At 34.6% G+C, this 19,302-nt stretch overlaps 1 protein-coding gene across 1 annotated transcript; it reads left to right on the top strand.

Moving 5' to 3' along the window:
* Window positions 1-146: 146 nt before the first annotated feature.
* Window positions 147-17,246, top strand: LOC128166055 (oxysterol-binding protein-related protein 9-like). The gene is made up of 17 exons (XM_052830960.1): window positions 147-170; window positions 435-530; window positions 1,118-1,195; window positions 1,875-1,925; window positions 2,746-2,833; window positions 6,360-6,483; window positions 7,480-7,607; window positions 8,229-8,258; window positions 10,314-10,476; window positions 10,761-10,929; window positions 11,593-11,677; window positions 13,157-13,331; window positions 14,871-14,967; window positions 15,191-15,313; window positions 15,657-15,748; window positions 15,838-15,973; window positions 17,142-17,246. The coding sequence occupies exons 1-17, from the start codon at window positions 147-149 to the stop codon at window positions 17,244-17,246; spliced, it is 1,764 nt and encodes a 587-aa protein (XP_052686920.1).
* The last annotated feature ends 2,056 nt before the right edge of the window (window positions 17,247-19,302 follow it).

Genomic DNA, 19,302 nt, shown 5'->3' with positions numbered 1-19,302 from the left:
ATAAAACAAAATTTGTAAACCATTAATGCACCAATCAAAATTTAGCAATGTATAAAAGAAGCTTCTTTCAAATAAAAAAAATTGTCTTTTCAGCGCGTGATGCTGAAGAAAGAGAGAAGTGGGTTAATGCCCTTGAGATCACCATAATGCGACATTCTACTTCAAGCAAGGTAGACACATTGTGTCCTTAATGGACCAAGTTTCTTGTACAGCATGTCCTACACACAAAAGTAGACGTATTGGAAATACAAATGCAAATACAAACAGATGTTTGTTTGAAGTTATTGACTTGTTTTACAATGAACTGTTTTGTTGTTAATTAACATGTACTTTTACTAATAAGGCCTAAATTTTCTTGCACCAAGAGAGGGCTAATATTTTAGTGTAAGTCAGCAGTTACATAGAGTTATCCCCCTTCCTTTCTTCATTTTCAGCGAGTGGAACCGCGGGGCACGGTGACTGCAGCAGACTTTGACAGGAAGCTGGCAGAGACGGACTCATACTTACAGATCATGTTAGAGCAGGTCCAGGTAAGTGAGGTCAAAGGTCAAACCTACAGGTGAGTGGAGTCAAAGGTTAAAGCTACAGGTGAGTGGAGTCAAAGGTCAAACCTACAGGTGAGTGGAGTCAAAGGTTAAAGCTACAGGTGAGTAGAGTCAAAGGTTAAAGCTACAGGTGAGTGGAGTCAAAGGTTAAAGCTATAGGTGTTCTCTTGTGCTGTGAATGATGACTAAGGATTTTTTGTGAGTTAGTATAGAAGTTACACATGAATCATCATGTGCTTTAACACTCTATATAGAATGCTGTACAATAGCATGAAGCTTCATCAACATTTGTTGATTACCAATTTTCAAGGATTTCTTTGTTAAGTTGATGCTCAAAATGAAATGTTCATCGAAGTGTAATTTCTAGTAACATATTGATTATTTTATTGATAGGATCATTGGCCATGAATTATCTTTTGAAATTGGGATTATCACTTAACCCTCCAAAAATGATGCCCACGAACATTATTGAAACCATGGAACATGAAGTTGAAGTTCAACTTGTGTATTATGAAGAACATGAATTGTGTTTGTATATAGAGAGAAAGCTTTATTACAATGGTTGTTTGCAGGCTCTGGAGACACGGATTGAAGCATGTGAAGATTTAGCTGCCAAGGAGAAATACAACGTTATCAAAGTGACTGCTGAGGTACAGATTTCTGTCAATAGTTCACAATGCTCATATACATACCTGTAGGATTAAGGTACTGAGCAATTATCGGACAAAAACATGAACTGTTAAACTACCTTCTTCATAGAAACCTGTAAGAGCCGTGTATTTCAATGGATTGGGACAGTGAATTGCTATATATTCTATAAAACATTAGATTCTTCTTTTTTTTAAAATTAATACATGTATCATTAATCAATATTTTTAGGTTATTTTTTCATTAAGACTTTAGGTGCTACTTGAATTGGGGTCTAGTCTAACATCCATCAATATTTACTTTAATTTATTATGTTTGAAAGCTACAGTTTAATTCAATTCAATTGATTGACCAATAAAGGGTGAAACAATGATTGTACCAATATGTAAATAAACATTAGACACAGTATACAAGAGAGAATGTGTTATATGATCAAAACTTACATGTACATTATTACATTTATTATTACTTAAATTACCCCATCATTGACCAAGCTGAAGAGTCATAAATAGATAAAAATATACAAGCAGTCCCCCCCCCCCTTCCAATCAAAGCCCCCCAGTTTGTAAGACTTGTTCATAGCTGGGTACATGTGCCTTGTTGTAGTCCTTATCTTCTGAGTACATCTAAGTAGTAGTCCTTTATCATCTTTGTACTTATACGCTCCATTTATCTTTACAGGCCATGATAGAAGCCATTAAACACTCTATTGTCATGCTGCAGATCTCAAAGGTAAGCTACCCTCATTAAGTACCTCATAAGGACTATATCACTGGTAGCCTACTGTTGTAAGGACTATATCACTGGTAGTCCACTGTCAGTGCAAGAAAGAAGTAGAAATGCAGTCTCCTTTCAAATCAGTGAAATTCATTGGCCAGGGGAAAATTGTTCATGCATTGTCAATTTTTTGCTGGTTCATGAGGACAAAGTTTTGTGGATTACTCGTAAAATTGATCAATTAAGGTGGTATGGGACACCTGCTGATATTAAAGTGGATAAGGAAAACAATAATCAAAATACTCTCACTGTTTTAGAATTGTCAAATTTCACAATATTTAACTAAAAATTAAGTTTTTAAAAATTTTGGAAAGGTAAAAATTATAAAAGCCCCAACAGGATTCGAACTTATGACCTTTAGATTTGTAGTTAACACTCTAACCAATTGCACCATGCTGTTCGGTGACAATGTTGTAAAGAAAAGATTTATAGAATTATACTTGATTTTATGGTTTATTTTGACTGGAAGTATGTCACAATATGGAGGTGTCCCATGCCACCTTAATGCTATGTTTCCGCATTCATTGTCAGAACGGATTATCTTTGTGGGGAAGGGACACCTGAGAAAGCAATGAACATTGTGCCACCACAAATTCTAATGATTCCATCAAGTATACACACTACTCTTTTGGTTATAAATTGTAAAAAGAAATTGGGAATAATCTACAGACAGTGTTCATTTCATTGCTGTAATTATGATCTTATGGTGGTGATCTGCGTGGGTGGTCAGACGTTTGGATTTTTTGGGGTGGTGATGCTGTGTTTACTGTTGTAGGAGAGCCTGAACGGGCCGGTGATGAATGGGTCGGTGCACGAAGCCATCCTGACCTCTGGGGCCGACTTCAACCATTTTGGAGGCACAGGTGAGATCCCAGGTAAAGCTCGTTACAGGTACGGTGTATTATTTGTGCAGGTGAAGTTATCACAGGTCTGATTGTGCTGGCGGTTTTAGGTGTGACTTAACAATTTAACTTGCCTTTGTCATGAATTAGAAATTACTCACCAATTATGTCCCTGATCTAATGTTTTAAAGTACGGCACCAGTGGTAATAAGTTTACAGAAAGACACATTATAGCAGTTGTCAATTACTGAATTCAGTCTCGTCTGCTTGCTGATGAGGGATGTGCTATTTTGTTTATGACATGAAGATCATGATAAAAACATGGTTCATGTTTCATTGAAGTGCATGTACATTGTACATGTATACAGCCATTTCCCACTGAAATGGTGGTTGTTAAAGAGCTGGTGGAATAACATCTCAAAGGAAATGCAATTTATTTGCTGAAACAAGCTTATAAAGAAATGAAGAAAAAGTGAATCTATTTACTTAAAGTTGACGTAACTTAAAAAAATCCTTTTACCAACTGAAAGATTGTTATGTGAATAATGATTCAAAGAACAAAACCCACATTCTTTTGAGTGGATAGATAACACTTTCAAATTGATTCACTAGTTTAACAGATTAGAAAATAGTTAAGAACAAATTTCAGGTAAAAGCAGACGGCCAACAGAGCTTCGTGTGCCAGATGTTGTCATGGTAACACCGCCATTTTTGGATACGCCCGCCTCAGTCGGTACGCAGAGGTCATTGTGTCGTCTGCATGCGGTGCTTGTTTTATATTGCCATAAATATACTCAGACTCGCATGATGGCTTGTCAGTCTGTTTTTGTTCACTATGTTAACTATGTATAGCAATATGCTAGCATTATAGACTTAGTTAATTTCATATTTAGTAATTGTATTCAGTAGTTGCTTCCTTGCAGTATATGTAAGGGACATTGAGCTATAGTGATATGGACTACCTAAAAATATTATGCAGATAAGAGAAATTGAGATTTTTCTTTTTGTCTTTGTTGTTCTTGTATTTATATTTAATGACATACATGTACACGCTTGTGTGTTCAGTTAATGTATACTGGTGTACTGTATACCATTATGCCTCCTGTGAGTTTATCTCAGTATATATCCACTACTATTCAGCATTCATCTTTTTTCACAAAGGGTTTATATACTAGAGTAAGCATAGTATGCCGAAGTAGAGCACGGCTAATGTTTTTAACAAAAATCTAAAGTGCATCAACCCTAAAATCGTTTCAGAGCCGTTGTGCCACAGAAGCCTATGATGTAATTGGCTGTTTTCAAATTATATATATTAAATGTAGATACACTTGTACATACAATCGACATCAGGCAAAAAAAAAAAGGTATAATCTTTCCAAAAATGACTCATTATTGATGAGGATTTTATAGTAAAGTTTCTAATATACTTTTAAACAAATCTTTTTTTAAGAAATTGTACATTAAAGAATCATGAAAATGCTTTTTTAAATGACGCTTGATATCAAAGAATGTACAAAAAAAATTCATTGAGATTTCGTCTGCAAAAAAACTGCAGTTGTCTTGGTAAGGTCAATCGTCTCATTTCTTGGAATCTTCATGTTTGTTGATTTTTCTGTGATTGTGCAGCAACTTTCTGATAAACTAATCAATCAAATCAACTGAATAATTGAAAGGGTAAATGCTTGCTTTTCTGATAACTATTTTTAGGGACTATAGACAACACTCAAACATCACAGCTAATTATAGCACAGCACATCTGATCAGTATATAACAGTCAGCATACTACGCATATAGGTTGTTTACATTTCATGATTTCCTTTATATATGATATTCGGTTATTCTGATAATTTTTGCCTGACAAACAGACTATCAGATTAAGCGGAACAATAACAACCGGCTTGTGCACTATGCCTCAAACCCTGACTACTATTTACATGCACAACACACCACTATTGTATTATCAACATTCGTCATTGTATAAAGACGTAAAGCGAGGTACAAAGATGAGGTCAACAGGTAACAGAGAAGCACACAGAGGTACATGTTTATGGTGGTCGACCTTTTATTGAGCGGTGCACCACAATACACAGATATATCGCTACTTATTATGATTGGCAAATAATATTGAATTGATCTCAAGCCAGCAAAACTTTAGAAATGTTTACGTCTGTTGGTTTAATATGTAAAGAAACTTATTCTCTCTAACAATGTATAATTATTATACTTTTATGTCAAATACTGAAATCTGATTGCGTTAGCAACACACTTGGCAACGGGTAACACAACGAATTTTTACATGCGCGTAAATTATGCGCGTACAGTTGGCCGTGCAATTCCCGTCATTTCTATATAAAAGCAGTTATAATTTCTCTAAAATTAAGACACTCAGTATAATAAAATAAATAGTGCCTCTTTTGGAGGGTAACAGTTGAAATTGACACCCCTCGAAAACCATTGTCAACATCCGCTTTGCGTCGGTTGACATTGGTTTTCCTGGGGTGTCAATTTCAACAGTTACCCTCCCAAACAGGCACTATTTATATATTGACATGTGTTTCTTTTCTTCTTTTCTAATTAAAGCGGCATGGTCACAATTTTGGTCAAATTCTAATTTTCTGTTTGATTATTTACAATGCTTTAGGAATGCATTTCTAATGATCAAATGAAATTTGGGTGTCAGTCATAGAGTTTTAGCAAGATACAAAACTCACAACTCTTTGTCATGTAAACAAGGCTCGTGCCCTGTTTTTGTATACATAGGTTCAATATACTAGTAAAAATCTTTTTCAAGCTGATTGGTCTATCTTCTTATTCTTTTTTAAGCATAAATAAACAGTTCCTAATGTTTAACATACCGGTATTCATTTTAGGTTCAAAACTGGAATTTTCACTTCACCATTCAAAATGTAAACAAAAGCTTTGTTTACATAGCAAAAGAATTGCAAGCTCAGTAACTCGCTTATAACTCAACGAATGACACTCAAATTTAAAATTTGCCTATTAAAAATGCCTTACTGAAGCATTGTAAACATTAAAATCAGAAAAATGATTTTTGACCAAAATTGTGACCATGCCCCTTAAATCCAACAGACAGGCTTTTAATTAGCTTTTTAATGCATTATATGGCCCCAGTATATAGTACCGGTACTTGTGTACCATTACAATATCAACAAATCTGAGTACAGGCCAGAACAATGCCTGCATTCTCAATTATTTTGCTTTGACTCTTTGTAAAAAAAATTCTGTTGTTCATGTTTAAACATATAATGTTCAAACATGTACAGATACTAAATTTATTAACATTTTCTTCATATTTATTGAAATACCTATAGCTTTGCCTAAAATGAATTCACATATTAATCTTAATTTTTTTTTTTTCATGAAGATTAAATTTTTTACATGAATTAACAAATTATATTGTTTTTCACAATCTAGAATCTTTTAATTGATTTTAAAGCGTAGTTGTAATTACAGAGTATCAATTATATATTACATACATGTTAGACAGATGTTGATAGAAGGGACTGATGATTTGTTTGATTGCCAGATGGTGACCCCTCGACCAGTGTCTCGCCCGTGTCCCCTCGCGTCCCCGAGACCTCGTACTCCAGCAGTGAGGAGGAGGACTTCTTTGATGCGGAGGAATTCAAGAACGCTCCTCACAGCCCACTGTAAGAGACTCAATTAGATAGAAACAAATCATTTAACAAAATCAGGTTAAAAAAAATATTTGTGGTATTTTGTGTTTTACACAACAACACAGATGATTTCACACATCTTTTTCTAAAATACATGTATAGAAACGATGTTGGACGTTCTATGATAGAAAAAGGTAATTATCAGATTGAAGTAGATATCCATGGTTTCATCAATATTTGTTGAATACAAATTTCATGGACTTTGCTGTTGAGTTGATCCACAAAATCAAGTGTACATTGAAGTGAAATTTCTTATAATTAAAGGTATTGTATTGATAGGATTATTGTCCACTAATTTACATATCTCTGAAACGGTGATTTGCATTAAATCCAAATTAATGCCACCCTATGGATGAAAATTCAGTATACAGTAAAACTTGTTAAGTACGAACACGGATATAACGAATTCTCATATATATAGAAGTTTATTTGATTCCCTGGTAAAATTCTTAACAAAACTTTGCAAAATGTTACGGTTATAACGAATTCAGATATAACAAATTTACGAACTGCTATTGAGTCCCGTAGCGGTGAAAAATAGCGAAATTTAACACTTTTATAACAAATTTCTTTACAGTTTAAAAAGTTTGCACTAGCCTACCTTTTAACATAATAGTTCGAATGCTTTTTTATTCATATCATTTTTTCAATTCACAATCCGATTATTTAAGGTATCAAAGTAATGTAATTTTTGTTTTAAGCCTCAATTAGCAAATTTTATAGTTTAGTGAAAGTAAACATGTATATGGTGAATTCGCTATTGTTATTATTACGAATTCGTTATACGGATATTATTACGGATATAACGAAGTAAATCCATTGGTCCCTAGGACTTCGCTTTAACTGAGTTTTACTGTATGTTACTAGCATTCACTGATCAGATTAATATGAAGATAGGGGGACATATTGTGTATACAGCCATCTGATTATCAATTTATCAGCTAACAAAACTTCCTAATTTTCTGGTAGAAGACAACATGGCAGTGCATTGGAAAATACAGTTAAATCAAAAGAGGAGGAAGAAACAGAGGCATCGACGGAAGGCAGCGAGGGGATATGTCAGCAGGTGATCACAGCAGAGGACGATTACTATGACGGTAGGTAGAGTATATAGGTCAATAGGTTATTATTAATAATGACCTTTTACTACAGACCAATCCTAAAGACTATAGAGAGTATAGACTCTGAGTTATTCTTTAGACTGAAGGTTGAAATTTTGATATCAATTTAAAATATTGTTTTATTTAATTAATAACCTTTGACTAAAGGCATATATTTTAGACTGTATATCAATCCTTTAGGCTGTAGTGTAGCTGATCTTTTAAAATATAAAGATTGATCAATTAGAGTTCGGCCATAAAAATCATAAAACAATATCAGCTGTGAACTGTTTATTTTTAGACTAAAGGGTGCTAAAGATAGCATATTTTTTTTTATATTTATTGAAAATAACTTTCAAAAAGTTATTAGAACCAAGTCTTTTAAGCTTGTTTCTTACACAAATTCTCTGATTTTCGTACCATTGAAAGTGAGACACTCTTTCCACTATCAGTTAGATTATGATGCTGATTATTTTACAGAAACTACAACAGAGATGCATGTAGAATCTCTACACATGTATAACCAATGAAACTCCTCACCTTTCTATGAAGTGTTGTATTGTTGAATTTTTATTGTATGACAGCTAGAGTAATTTTCTTTTGTTCTTTTTTCCCCAGAGCTGTATGATGAACAGGACAAAGAAGACTGTAAGTAGAAGTAACCACTGAATCCTGTAGAATTGTGACCTACATGTACCAGTGGAAACATCAATACTGTATACGCGTAGTAAATTTGTAATGAATAACGGTATATCCCTAACTGTGAGATCATTAGAGAAACTTTGAAACAGTTTCCCTTTTTATCCGTGTATAACTACACAATTATGCAGACACCCGTACCAAACATTCTAACAAATGCTCATGAGCAGCTCATGAGAAGCACATGAGAATCTAGTAAGAAATGTATGCAAATTAGGTAGGAGTTCATTTTGCTCATGTGCAGATTGTTAGTCTCTGTTAGGGAGGAAAATACTAACCAAAATGCACATGTGCAAAAATTTGCTCACCTAATTGCTCATGAGCAAAATTCTATTCGAATTGCTCACGTAAGCAACAGATATATCGACGGTAGATTTTTTTTCTAAGTTCAACTTTCTCACGTGAGCAAGAGGTTAGGAAATTGGACTTAGTCAGTATATGCAGTATCAAAGTTAAATCAAAATGAAAAAAAAGTCTAAGCTACGCGCGCGCTCAATGGTCGATTAAATACTAGCCGCCAATTTTCATATTCGATTCCGCCATGTTGTCTACCATCACAGATGACGATGAAATGAATTAAATGGGGAACTATCTGATTCTGAACTTCGTTGTCAATGGGGTATTCGTCAGTGGAGTGTTTTAGTGTGAAAAATCCACGGCTGAACAGAGGAAGAATCTGAATGGATGAATCGAGAGTCCGCACCCCCTGCATCTTCTGTATGAGCACTTCACGTAAGTTGAACATTAACTTGTTAAAATATGTTTTTTGATCACTTGAATGGCAGTTAAACGTGTTTGTAACTAGAATGAATATGAAACGAAATACTGTGATCTTAGCATCTACCTTTAAAACGGGGTTGAACAATTTACAACTGACCATCGGGCAAATACCGGTATATCGAATGTAAAACATCCGTTATTTATTCTTTTCTTTGACATTTTACTTGACAATAATTTTTCAACAAATAATTCTAACAACATTTTTTTTATTATTAACACTGATTAACGTTTTTATGACACGAAGAAATGAGTTCATGTTCTTCTTGTGTAGAATCTGATAATATTAATAGTTGCAGTATTATATAATAATTTTCTTAAAAACTGCTTGAAATATGAAAACTTTTAACAGTATCACTGATGTCAAATTTATTTTTCTTCCCAATAGGCCTGTCCTGAGTTGCACAGACCTGAAGAAAACCATGAAAAGCTCACGGATTTTATGAATGATGCAACAAAAAAGAGTGAAGACGTAATTTAAGTAATGGAGAAGAATACATGCTGGTCTGGTTATGTCAATTTGGATATTATTGTGATGTTCTGGTAGTCAGCTGTTTGTGTGGTTATGTGTGAAATCAGAGAGCACGTGAGACTCAAGACTGTCAAAAAAAGGACATTTGGAATGTTGGAGACGAATGCCTAGATCGATTGTAATGCAGCCAGTGCTTGTGTAGCACTTATGAACTACTTTGTATGGTTAAATTGAACTTTGCCTACTGTGAACTGTGATTTTTTTTTTCCAAGTCCGTCTGTGCACTTTGTGTGATCAAACTGCAATACAAGTTTCAACATGCCAGCTTTTATTATTGGTAAACTTTCTAAAGATTTATATAAATGTAATGTTAAACAATGTATGAAATTGTATTTTTAAAATGACAGATGTAAATATATATTGATGATTTTAATTTTAATTTTTGTCCATTGTCTTTGAAGTGAGCAACTGTTGCACATGAGCCTCATAAGTCTTATAAGCCTCGTGAGCCTCATGTGAGCAAAGCTCTTGGTGAGCAAATCTATTCTCACGTGAGCAAAAAATGCTCGTGTGCAGAATTTTTCTCACGTGAGCATTTTACCTAATTTGCATGTTAAATTGCACATAAGACTCACATGAGCAACTCACGTGTGGAAATCTTGTTAGTCCTCACGTGAGCTGCTCATGAGCAAATTGTGAGAATGTTTTGGTATGGGCAGTTACACTATAGATTGTGTGTTGTTTAACAATTACAGTGGGATCATTAGAGAAGCACGGCAGTATCATCGCACACCTGTTGTCCCAGGTAAGGATCGGCATGGACCTGACCAAGGTCGTCCTTCCCACCTTTATTCTGGAGCGGCGGTCGCTGTTGGAAATGTATGCCGACTTCTTTGCTCACCCAGACCTGTTTGTAAGGTATGGACTTTTCATGTCTAATATTATTATATAGGCAATGAATTTACACAGGAAATTTGAATTCACTTTGCCAAATAATTATTGTGAAAAACAATTAGAACACGATTTGGGAACAAAATGACTGACAAACCATTATAAAGACTATACATAGTCGGGATAGTCCCCCGGTCTCACCGGTAGAGGACTAAAAAATGATAAAGAAGAGATGTTGTGTAGAATTATATAATAACACTGTGTATTTTAGGGTTTCTGTTTATGAAGTAATGTTGGTAGTTTTGATGTAGAATTGTAGACATGAAGACCCCACAGGACAGGATGATACAGCTGGTGCGATGGTACCTCTCCGCCTTCCACGCCGCCAGAAACAGCGACATCGCCAAGAAAGCCTACAACCCGATCCTGGGCGAGACGTTTGTCTGTCACTGGAAGATCCCAGGGATGGATGACAGTGGGGTGGGTACATGTACTGTGTTTCTAAAGCTGGTCCTAAAAAGAAAAACTGACTGTCATTGTTTCAACCAATATGAGATTCGTAGGCAATACATTTATGGATAATTGAAAGGGTGATGTTCCATTTGACATTATACATACACAACACATTAAAGCAACACGTTTTTCAGGAATTGGAATGGTCATGAGTGTTTAACACAAAGAAATGTAGCAAACTAACAATGCTACACTCGTCCAACAAAATACATGTATGTTCAATAGATACAAAAGGAATGTAGTTATAAATACATGTATACAATTATTATAATACTGTTTAAGCACAATCAGTCCAAAAGTTATAATCAGAGTACCATAATGATTACCAGAAAAAGTACAACATCAAAAAGATACAAAATTAGTGTAAATTATTAAAACATTGTCAAAATGGGGCCATTGCTGCCACATATCAAGACATGCGTAGTCAGTATGGTATGTATGTAACATTGATGTTATGGCAACGATAATGAAACCTTATGAATTACAATGTACCTATTTATTGTGAAGATAACATAATTTCAGTTATTTAAATGCTTTATTACAAAGAAAAAAAGGGATAAAAATGAGCCCCAGCAATAGATTATGATATTTAATCCTAAAACTGTTGAAATGATACATTCTCTGTAACAGGAGAAAGCAGTCGATGGTCCATGTGAAGAAGCCACGAGAGAAAATCTGTCATTTGTCGCCGAGCAGGTCTCCCACCACCCTCCCAGTAAGTCTACTTGTGGAAAGCTGTTACTTGTACAGGTTTACTGGTTTTTTTAAGTTGCCTTACCTTTCGGCAACATTTTAAAACATATTATACCAGTTTTAATGTTCGAAGTTGATCAGTTCAAAACTTGCAACTGGTTTGTGAAAATTTTCCTGATTTGCCCAATAAGTGTATTTACAAGGGCATGACATGTACTGTACATGCATGCAGATGTTCAGCGAAGGAAATTATTTGGTCATGGCATGAGGTCACCGATTTAACTGGTAGTTGTAGTTTGAAAGTTCATTTCAACAAATATTCATTGGCAATGCCTTAAAAGTTAGCAACCTTGATGTATTATATATTTAGTTGAGTATCATTTATATCATAAATGATTTGTTTTAGGTTATTTTTTAGACTGAAGGTATTGATCAGATGACAAATTTGTCATAAAATTATTATTTAATATAAATGTAAAAAGGAGTAAAGACTTCGGGATGGGATGGCCCTCTTCTCAAGCACCTGTGCTTTTTTCATAATGATTTACCCAATTTTTCTTCACATTACATGCATTTTAAACTTCGTGTAATGAATCGTTGTTGAAAGAAATTTAAATGATACTATGCAGATTCTTTTAAATAACTTGGAAGGGTAACAACGATTTAATATCATGTCTCTCTCTGTTAGTTTGTTCATTTGTCTGTCTGTCTGTCTGTCTGTCTTTCCTTTTTGTCCATCTGTCTGTGTGAATATCTGTCTTTCTTTTCTATTTTTCTTTTCCTCTTTCCATCTAATTGTTCTGACAGTGTCTGTTTATCCTTCTGCCATTCCATCCATCTGTCTTGCCACTTTCATGTCTATTAAGGTCATTACTTTCTGGAGAAAGATCACTACAAGGTTGCTTGTGATCTCATGGTCAATTGTTAAAGTCAATGTCAAATCCTTAATCCATCAACAAAACAGTACCTATTAAAAATAGACACTTCAAATATATTAGAATTTATTGCAAAATTACTTTGAATTTGTATGGTTCACAACTTGACAACATAAGTGAAAAGGACAGATGGTCATTGAGCTGGAATTTTTCAAATTCAGTTTTTTACATTTAAATTTGTTTATGTTTACAACTAGAGTGTTTTTAATGGTCATGCAAAATTTGAATCATAACATATGGGGAGGGCATTATTATAAGTTTTGAACTTGTTCCCAATCCCATTGTGTTTATACAGTAAAATATATTCAAATCAATTATGGTCAAGATACAGAACTCAAAATTCACAAACTTGGGTCATATTTCGGTTTGAATTTTGTGTGGTGACTAGAAAACAAAATAAAATGTGACAAACACTTTATGTAAAATGTGTTTGAAAGCCTAAAATTGTTGACATAAACAAATTGGAGCTCTTAGAAGGTTGACTTCCAGAAGCTATATAGCTTTTGATAGTACTTTGAAAACTTTAATCAGAATGCATTTCATTGATTTCTTTGATCTTTTTGTAGTATCAGCCTTCTATGCAGAGCATCAGACCAAGAGAATCACCTTGGATGGCTACATCTGGACCAAGTCCAAGTTCCTGGGCCTGTCTATCGGGGTCCACATGATCGGGCAGGGCGTGGTCTCTGTGATAGACCACGATGAAGAATACGTCATCACATTTCCTAATGGCTATGGCCGGTCAGTATTGATCTACCACTGTGACAACGTTCAGCTAGTTCATAGAGTTTAATACCTTGTTTTCTTTGATCATCATTATTTTCTACAAAAAAATCTAAAATAATTTTTAAGTTAATAAGCCAAAATCTTAAGTTTACATTTTTTTTAAATCAAATTTTTTTTATAAGTTTTTTCATGAAGAAATTTTATAATAAAAATGGATAATCACTTTTAATTATACAAATACATGTATTTAAAAGGATGGGCTATTTTACAAATGGACAATAGAAATACTTGTAGTTTAAGATGTTATCTCATACTCAACATAATCCATCTTTCTGAAGAGACAGTGTACCTAAGTTTAGCCAGCCATTTAATATCACACTTTGGAGATATCTGTAACAGTGTTTGTTAACCTAATGTACAGCTAGTTATTGATATCACAGGTACTAAGATATCCCAGATATTGAGATATCAGTTACAGTATTTGTCCTGTGTTCACCATAGCCATTTATTTGATATCACATATACATATATTTAAAAGATATCACAGATATTTAGATATCAGTAACAGTATTTGTCCTGTGTTCACCTTATGTATAGCCAGTCATTGATATCACATATGTTGGAATATCAGGTTTTAGAATATCAGTAATAATATTTTTCCTGTTTTCACTTAATGTAAAGCCAGACATTGATATCAGATATTGAGATATCAGTCACAGTAATTTTCCTGTGTACACAGTTATACATATAGCCAGCAATTTGCTATGAAAATCACAGTTATTTTCTCCTTTAAAACCCATTCATTTCTAATGCGAGATCAGTAATATAACAACAACACAATAAATGGACAAGCAATGACACCCAGTGTATATACTGATACATACACTATTAAATATCAACATGAAGTTATCAGTTGGACTCATAAAACAGCTCTACATGTCGTTCTTAACTGGCTTTAACATACTAATATAAAGAAACTGGTTCTATTGAACCGCATGACTGAACATACCTGTAAACGTAGTCAAATTGAAAACTTTATATTTCTGGAATACATTCATTAAAATTACCAAGTGGAAATTGATTTCTGTCCAATTCGTTCCTCAAATGAAAGAAATCACATTTGATATCAGTTATTGAGAAATAAGTAACAGTATTTGTCCCATGTTCACATTATCACTCAGTAACTGTACTTTTCCTATGTTCACCTTATATATTGCCAGTCATTGATATCGCAGATATTGAGATATCACAGATATTTAGATATCAGAAACATTATTTGTCCTGTGTTCACATTATGTATAAGCCAGTCATTGATATCACAGATATTGAGATATCACAGATATTTAAGTATCAGTAACATTATTTGTCCTGTGTTCACATTATGTATAGCCAGACATTGATATCACAGATATTGAGATATCACAGATATTTAAATATTAGTAACATTATTTGTCCTGTGTTCACATTATGTATAAGCCAGTCATTGATATAATAGATATTGAGATATCATTTTTTGAGATATCACTCAGTAGCAGTACTTTTCCTGTGTTCTAGGTCTATTCTGACTACCCCATGGGTGGAGATGGGGGGTAAGGTCTCCATGTCTTGTGCCAAAACAGGTTACAATGCCACAGTAACTTTCCACACAAAGGTTGGTATTCATGTCAGTCTAGAGAATGACTTGCAGAACGAGTGGAAATGGTCCATGTCTTTTTGTCGATAATTACTTGTACTAAAATCAAGATAAAACGGATTATGACAGAAAAATTTAATGCCAAAAAATTGCAGCTTGAGAAAGACAAGAATGTGTTGAATTTCTGTGATTTGCTATTGACAGGGAAACATCAGGTCAATTAGTTTCTTCTTCTTTACAGCCTTTTTATGGAGGAAAGAAGCATCGAGTAACCAGTGAAATTTTTGCTCCAAATGAGAAGAAACCGATAGTGACAATCGACGGTGAATGGAATGGGGTCATGTACGCAAAATACGCCACAGGTGTACGTAGCTTCTTGCATACAAGTACATGTTAAAAATATAGTGTATGACTATAGGTACATTTGAAGACCTAGTACAAGACAGATTTTAATATTGTAATTTGGTATTGATTGTTCACTGCACTACTTTTAATTTTATTGTCATTTAAACACAGAAAATAGAGTTTTAGCAGAATTAAACTGATTTTACGTTCATCTACTGATAAAAAATGCATGTACAAGACATTGTAACTGATGACAAAACTTCAACACCCTAAACATCAGTATAACGAAAATTGTATGTGTTTTCTCACCAAACTAGCTTGCTGTTTATTGATCTGACTGTTTTGTTTCTTCCTTAATCAAGATGAATGAAGTATTTGTGGACACAAAGAAAATGCCTGTGGTGAAAAAACTAGTCAAGCCCCGAGAAAAACAGGCAGAATTTGAGTCAAGAAGGTAAGCTTTCTTTAAGCAGAGCACACATGAATGCGGATAATATCATCTCTTGAATAACTCTGAATTATTGATGCTTTTATTTTACTCAGACTCTGGCAGGAAGTAACACATAACTTGAAAATCAATGAGGTGGATAAAGCCACCGACCATAAACAGAGACTGGAGCAGAGGCAGAGAGAGGAGGCCAGGGACAGGAAGGAGAGGGGCGTGGCATGGGAAACTAAGGTAGGAAGGGCTTGTTATCAAGGTAACTAAGGTAGGAAGGGCTTGTTATCAAGGTAACGAAGGAAGGAGGGGCTTGTTATCAAGGTAACGAAGGTAGGCGGGGCTTGTTATCAAGGTAACGAAGGTATGAGGGGGTTGTTATCAAGGTAACGAAGGTAGGAGGGGCTTGTTATCAAGGTAACTAAGGTAGATTGGGCTTGCTATCAAGGTAATTAAGGTAGCTAGAGGGGGCTTGTTATCAAGGTAACTAAGGTAGGTTGGGCTTGCTACCAAGGTATCTAAATAAGGCAGGGCTTGCTATCGAGATAATTAAGGTAAGTAGGAGGAGGTTGTTTTCAAGGTAACTTAGGTAGGTGGGGCTAGTTAAAAGGTAACTTAGGTAGGTGGGGCTAGTTAAAAGGTAAGTAAGATAGGTGGGGCTAGTTAAAAGGTAACTTAGGTAGGTGGGGCTAGTTATAAGGTACCTTAGTTATGTGGGGCTTGTTAACAAAGTACTTTAGGTAGCTGTGGCTAGTTAAAAGGTAACTAAGATAGGTGGGGCTAGTTAAAAGGTAACTTAGGTAGGTTGGGCTTGTTATCAAGGTAACTAAGGTAGGTAGGACTTGTCATCAAGGTAACTTAGGTAGCTGGGGCTTGCTATCAAGGTAACTAAGGTAGGTAGGGCTTGTTATCAAGGTAACTAAGATAAGGAGGGCATGGCGTTTGAAAGTTATGGTAGGTGGGGCTTGTTACATAGGAAGTAGGGTAAACTGTTCTATTACCTTGTTTAATAAGGAAACTTAGGTATGTTTTGTTGTGTTTGTTACCTATGAAGCTAAGGGAAATGCCTGTATTCAATTAACAAGAAAGCAATCAAACATTATTTTCATGAAGCTAAGAGAAGTGGTAACTGGTAAACTACATAGACTGTAAATAACAAAAGATTGGGCGTAGTACCTTCAAATTGGTAAATTAACAACGCAAGGTTATTTACATAAGAACTGTATGTAGTCATTATAAATTACTACCATGAATAGGTTATTTTTTTCAAACAAGTTTTTAATGCATAATAAGGAGTGATACTACATCAATACACTATAACCTCATGGATTGATCTTAATAAGTTGTTGGTACAGGTGTAAAAAGGAAGAAGAATAATTAGATGATATTTCATTTTGTTTGTTTGTAGAATTTCCATGAGGTAGGAGAACACTGGGTGTATGACCGACCTTTACAAAAGAGGCTGAGGAATCCATCCCCAGTCTCCAGCGGCTCTCACACACCCAGCAGTTAGAGTCGGACCCAGCGGTTCTCACACACCCAGCAGTTAGAGTCGGACTCAGTGATTTCTGTGTCCATCTCATCAACACTTCATGAAGAGTTACCCCCAGTGATTTTAGATTACAATTACATGTATTTACTGCATAAATCAAAGCATCAGTGTGTGGAGGATGGTATAACCAGAGATCTGAGAGAGGGGAGCTAGCGTGGCTGTGATATTCACTGTAATGTGGATTTTCATTTCATTTTTTTGTTCAGTGTTACTACCAGAATGTTCAACAAAGAATGCTATGGTGATAGCTGTATAAACAAGAAAAAAATAGCACCTGTTGAAAAGACTGTCTGTTCGAATCTTATCTGAAGTTTTAAGGACCAATTTGGTTCAATGTATGACAGATACATGTATAAATCTTTGTTCCTCTTTTGAATTTGATTTTTTAAAGGAAAGTATCTTATAAATTTAAAGCGAATAACTAGTTTAATTTGATTTGTAACAAAATCTGCTTCTGCAATATTTACTTATCTACAAGTCATAGAATGAATGGACTATACATGCATATAGCTTCCAATGCAACAATTAATGATTGTACATTTTTGTTTTTATTATATAAAAATATATTTGTATATAAAAGAATGATGTCCTGTTGTCTTTTAATAAGCTTTATATTAAAACATGCTTACACACAGAGTAAGAAAATGTAGCCAATGGGACAACTGGTAATTCAGTCCAGTACAAAGGTGATCTATATATCTTATTGCAATCAAGGTCTTGCCTGATTCTGTGAATGTTAAATTCTGTGCTTATTTTGGGTTTTTGTCAATGGATACCGGTAGATTTGTTCTGTAAAATAAATGACAACATATGTCAGGCTTAGTACAATGACAACATATGTCAGGCTTAGTACAAAGACGACATGTGTCAGGCTTAGTACAATGACAACATGTGTCAGGCTTAGTACAATGACGACATGTGTCAGGCTTAGTACAATGACAGCATGTGTCAGGCTTAGTACAATGACAACATATGTCAGGCTTAGTACAATGACAACAAATGTCAGGCTTAGTACAATGACAACATATGTCAGGCTTAGTACAATGACGACATGTGTCAGGCTTAGTACAATGACAACATGTGTCAGGCTTAGTACAATGACAACATGTGTCAGGCTTAGTACAATGACAACATGTGTCAGGCTTAGTACAATGACAACATGTGTCAGGCTTAGTACAATGACAACATGTGTCAGGCTTAGTACAATGACAGCATGTGTCAGGCTTAGTACAATGACAACATGTGTCAGGCTTAGTACAATGACAACTGACAACATGTGTCAGGCTTAGTACAATGACAACATGTGTCAGGCTTAGTACAATGACAACATGTGTCAGGCTTAGTACAATGTATTTGGGGTCAGTTTGCATGGATCAGGAAAATTTACTTTGTTTTAAAATGACAATGGCTCTAAAAATAATGTACTTATGTTTTGAATTGATTTATTTGAGCAGTTGGCATTAAGGCTAAAAAATATCTTACGATACTTTACATTTTTATACTGCCAACAAAATTGCTAAGAGGCAATTAAAAGATCATCTAAAGTTACATGTTTAAACAAACTAAAATGTGTTGATTGTGGTCACTGTTTATTAATAGTAACATGTTTGAAGGACAAAGTAAGGAAAGAAAGAGAACTTAAGGTACTACACTACACCAAGACTTATACTTTTTTAAGACACTACGTCACAAGATGACGATTTAAATGTTTTGTTAAACTGTTTGTTTCAATCGATTTAGGTGTTTATCGTCATAGCTCAGTGGTTAAAGTATCAGGCTTGTGAACCGCAGGTCATCAATTCGAATCCGCCTGGGCTTTTGTTTATGTTTACTGAATGAAATTCTTAGAAATATTTTTTATCCAAAATTGCACATTTTATCGCCTACCGGTATTTGACATAATTATATACTTCATATCCATCATGCTTTCTATCATAATCCAGTAATTTTCTGCTACTTTGAGCAACTTTTTCAAGGTGTAATGAGCTACCTTAAAATAATTTGACAATTAAAGTCA

Source organism: Crassostrea angulata, chromosome 10, assembly GCF_025612915.1.
Source record: "Crassostrea angulata isolate pt1a10 chromosome 10, ASM2561291v2, whole genome shotgun sequence".
In the NCBI taxonomy this organism is placed as follows: domain Eukaryota; kingdom Metazoa; phylum Mollusca; class Bivalvia; order Ostreida; family Ostreidae; genus Magallana; species Magallana angulata.
This window is presented reverse-complemented; position numbering and strand designations above follow the sequence as displayed.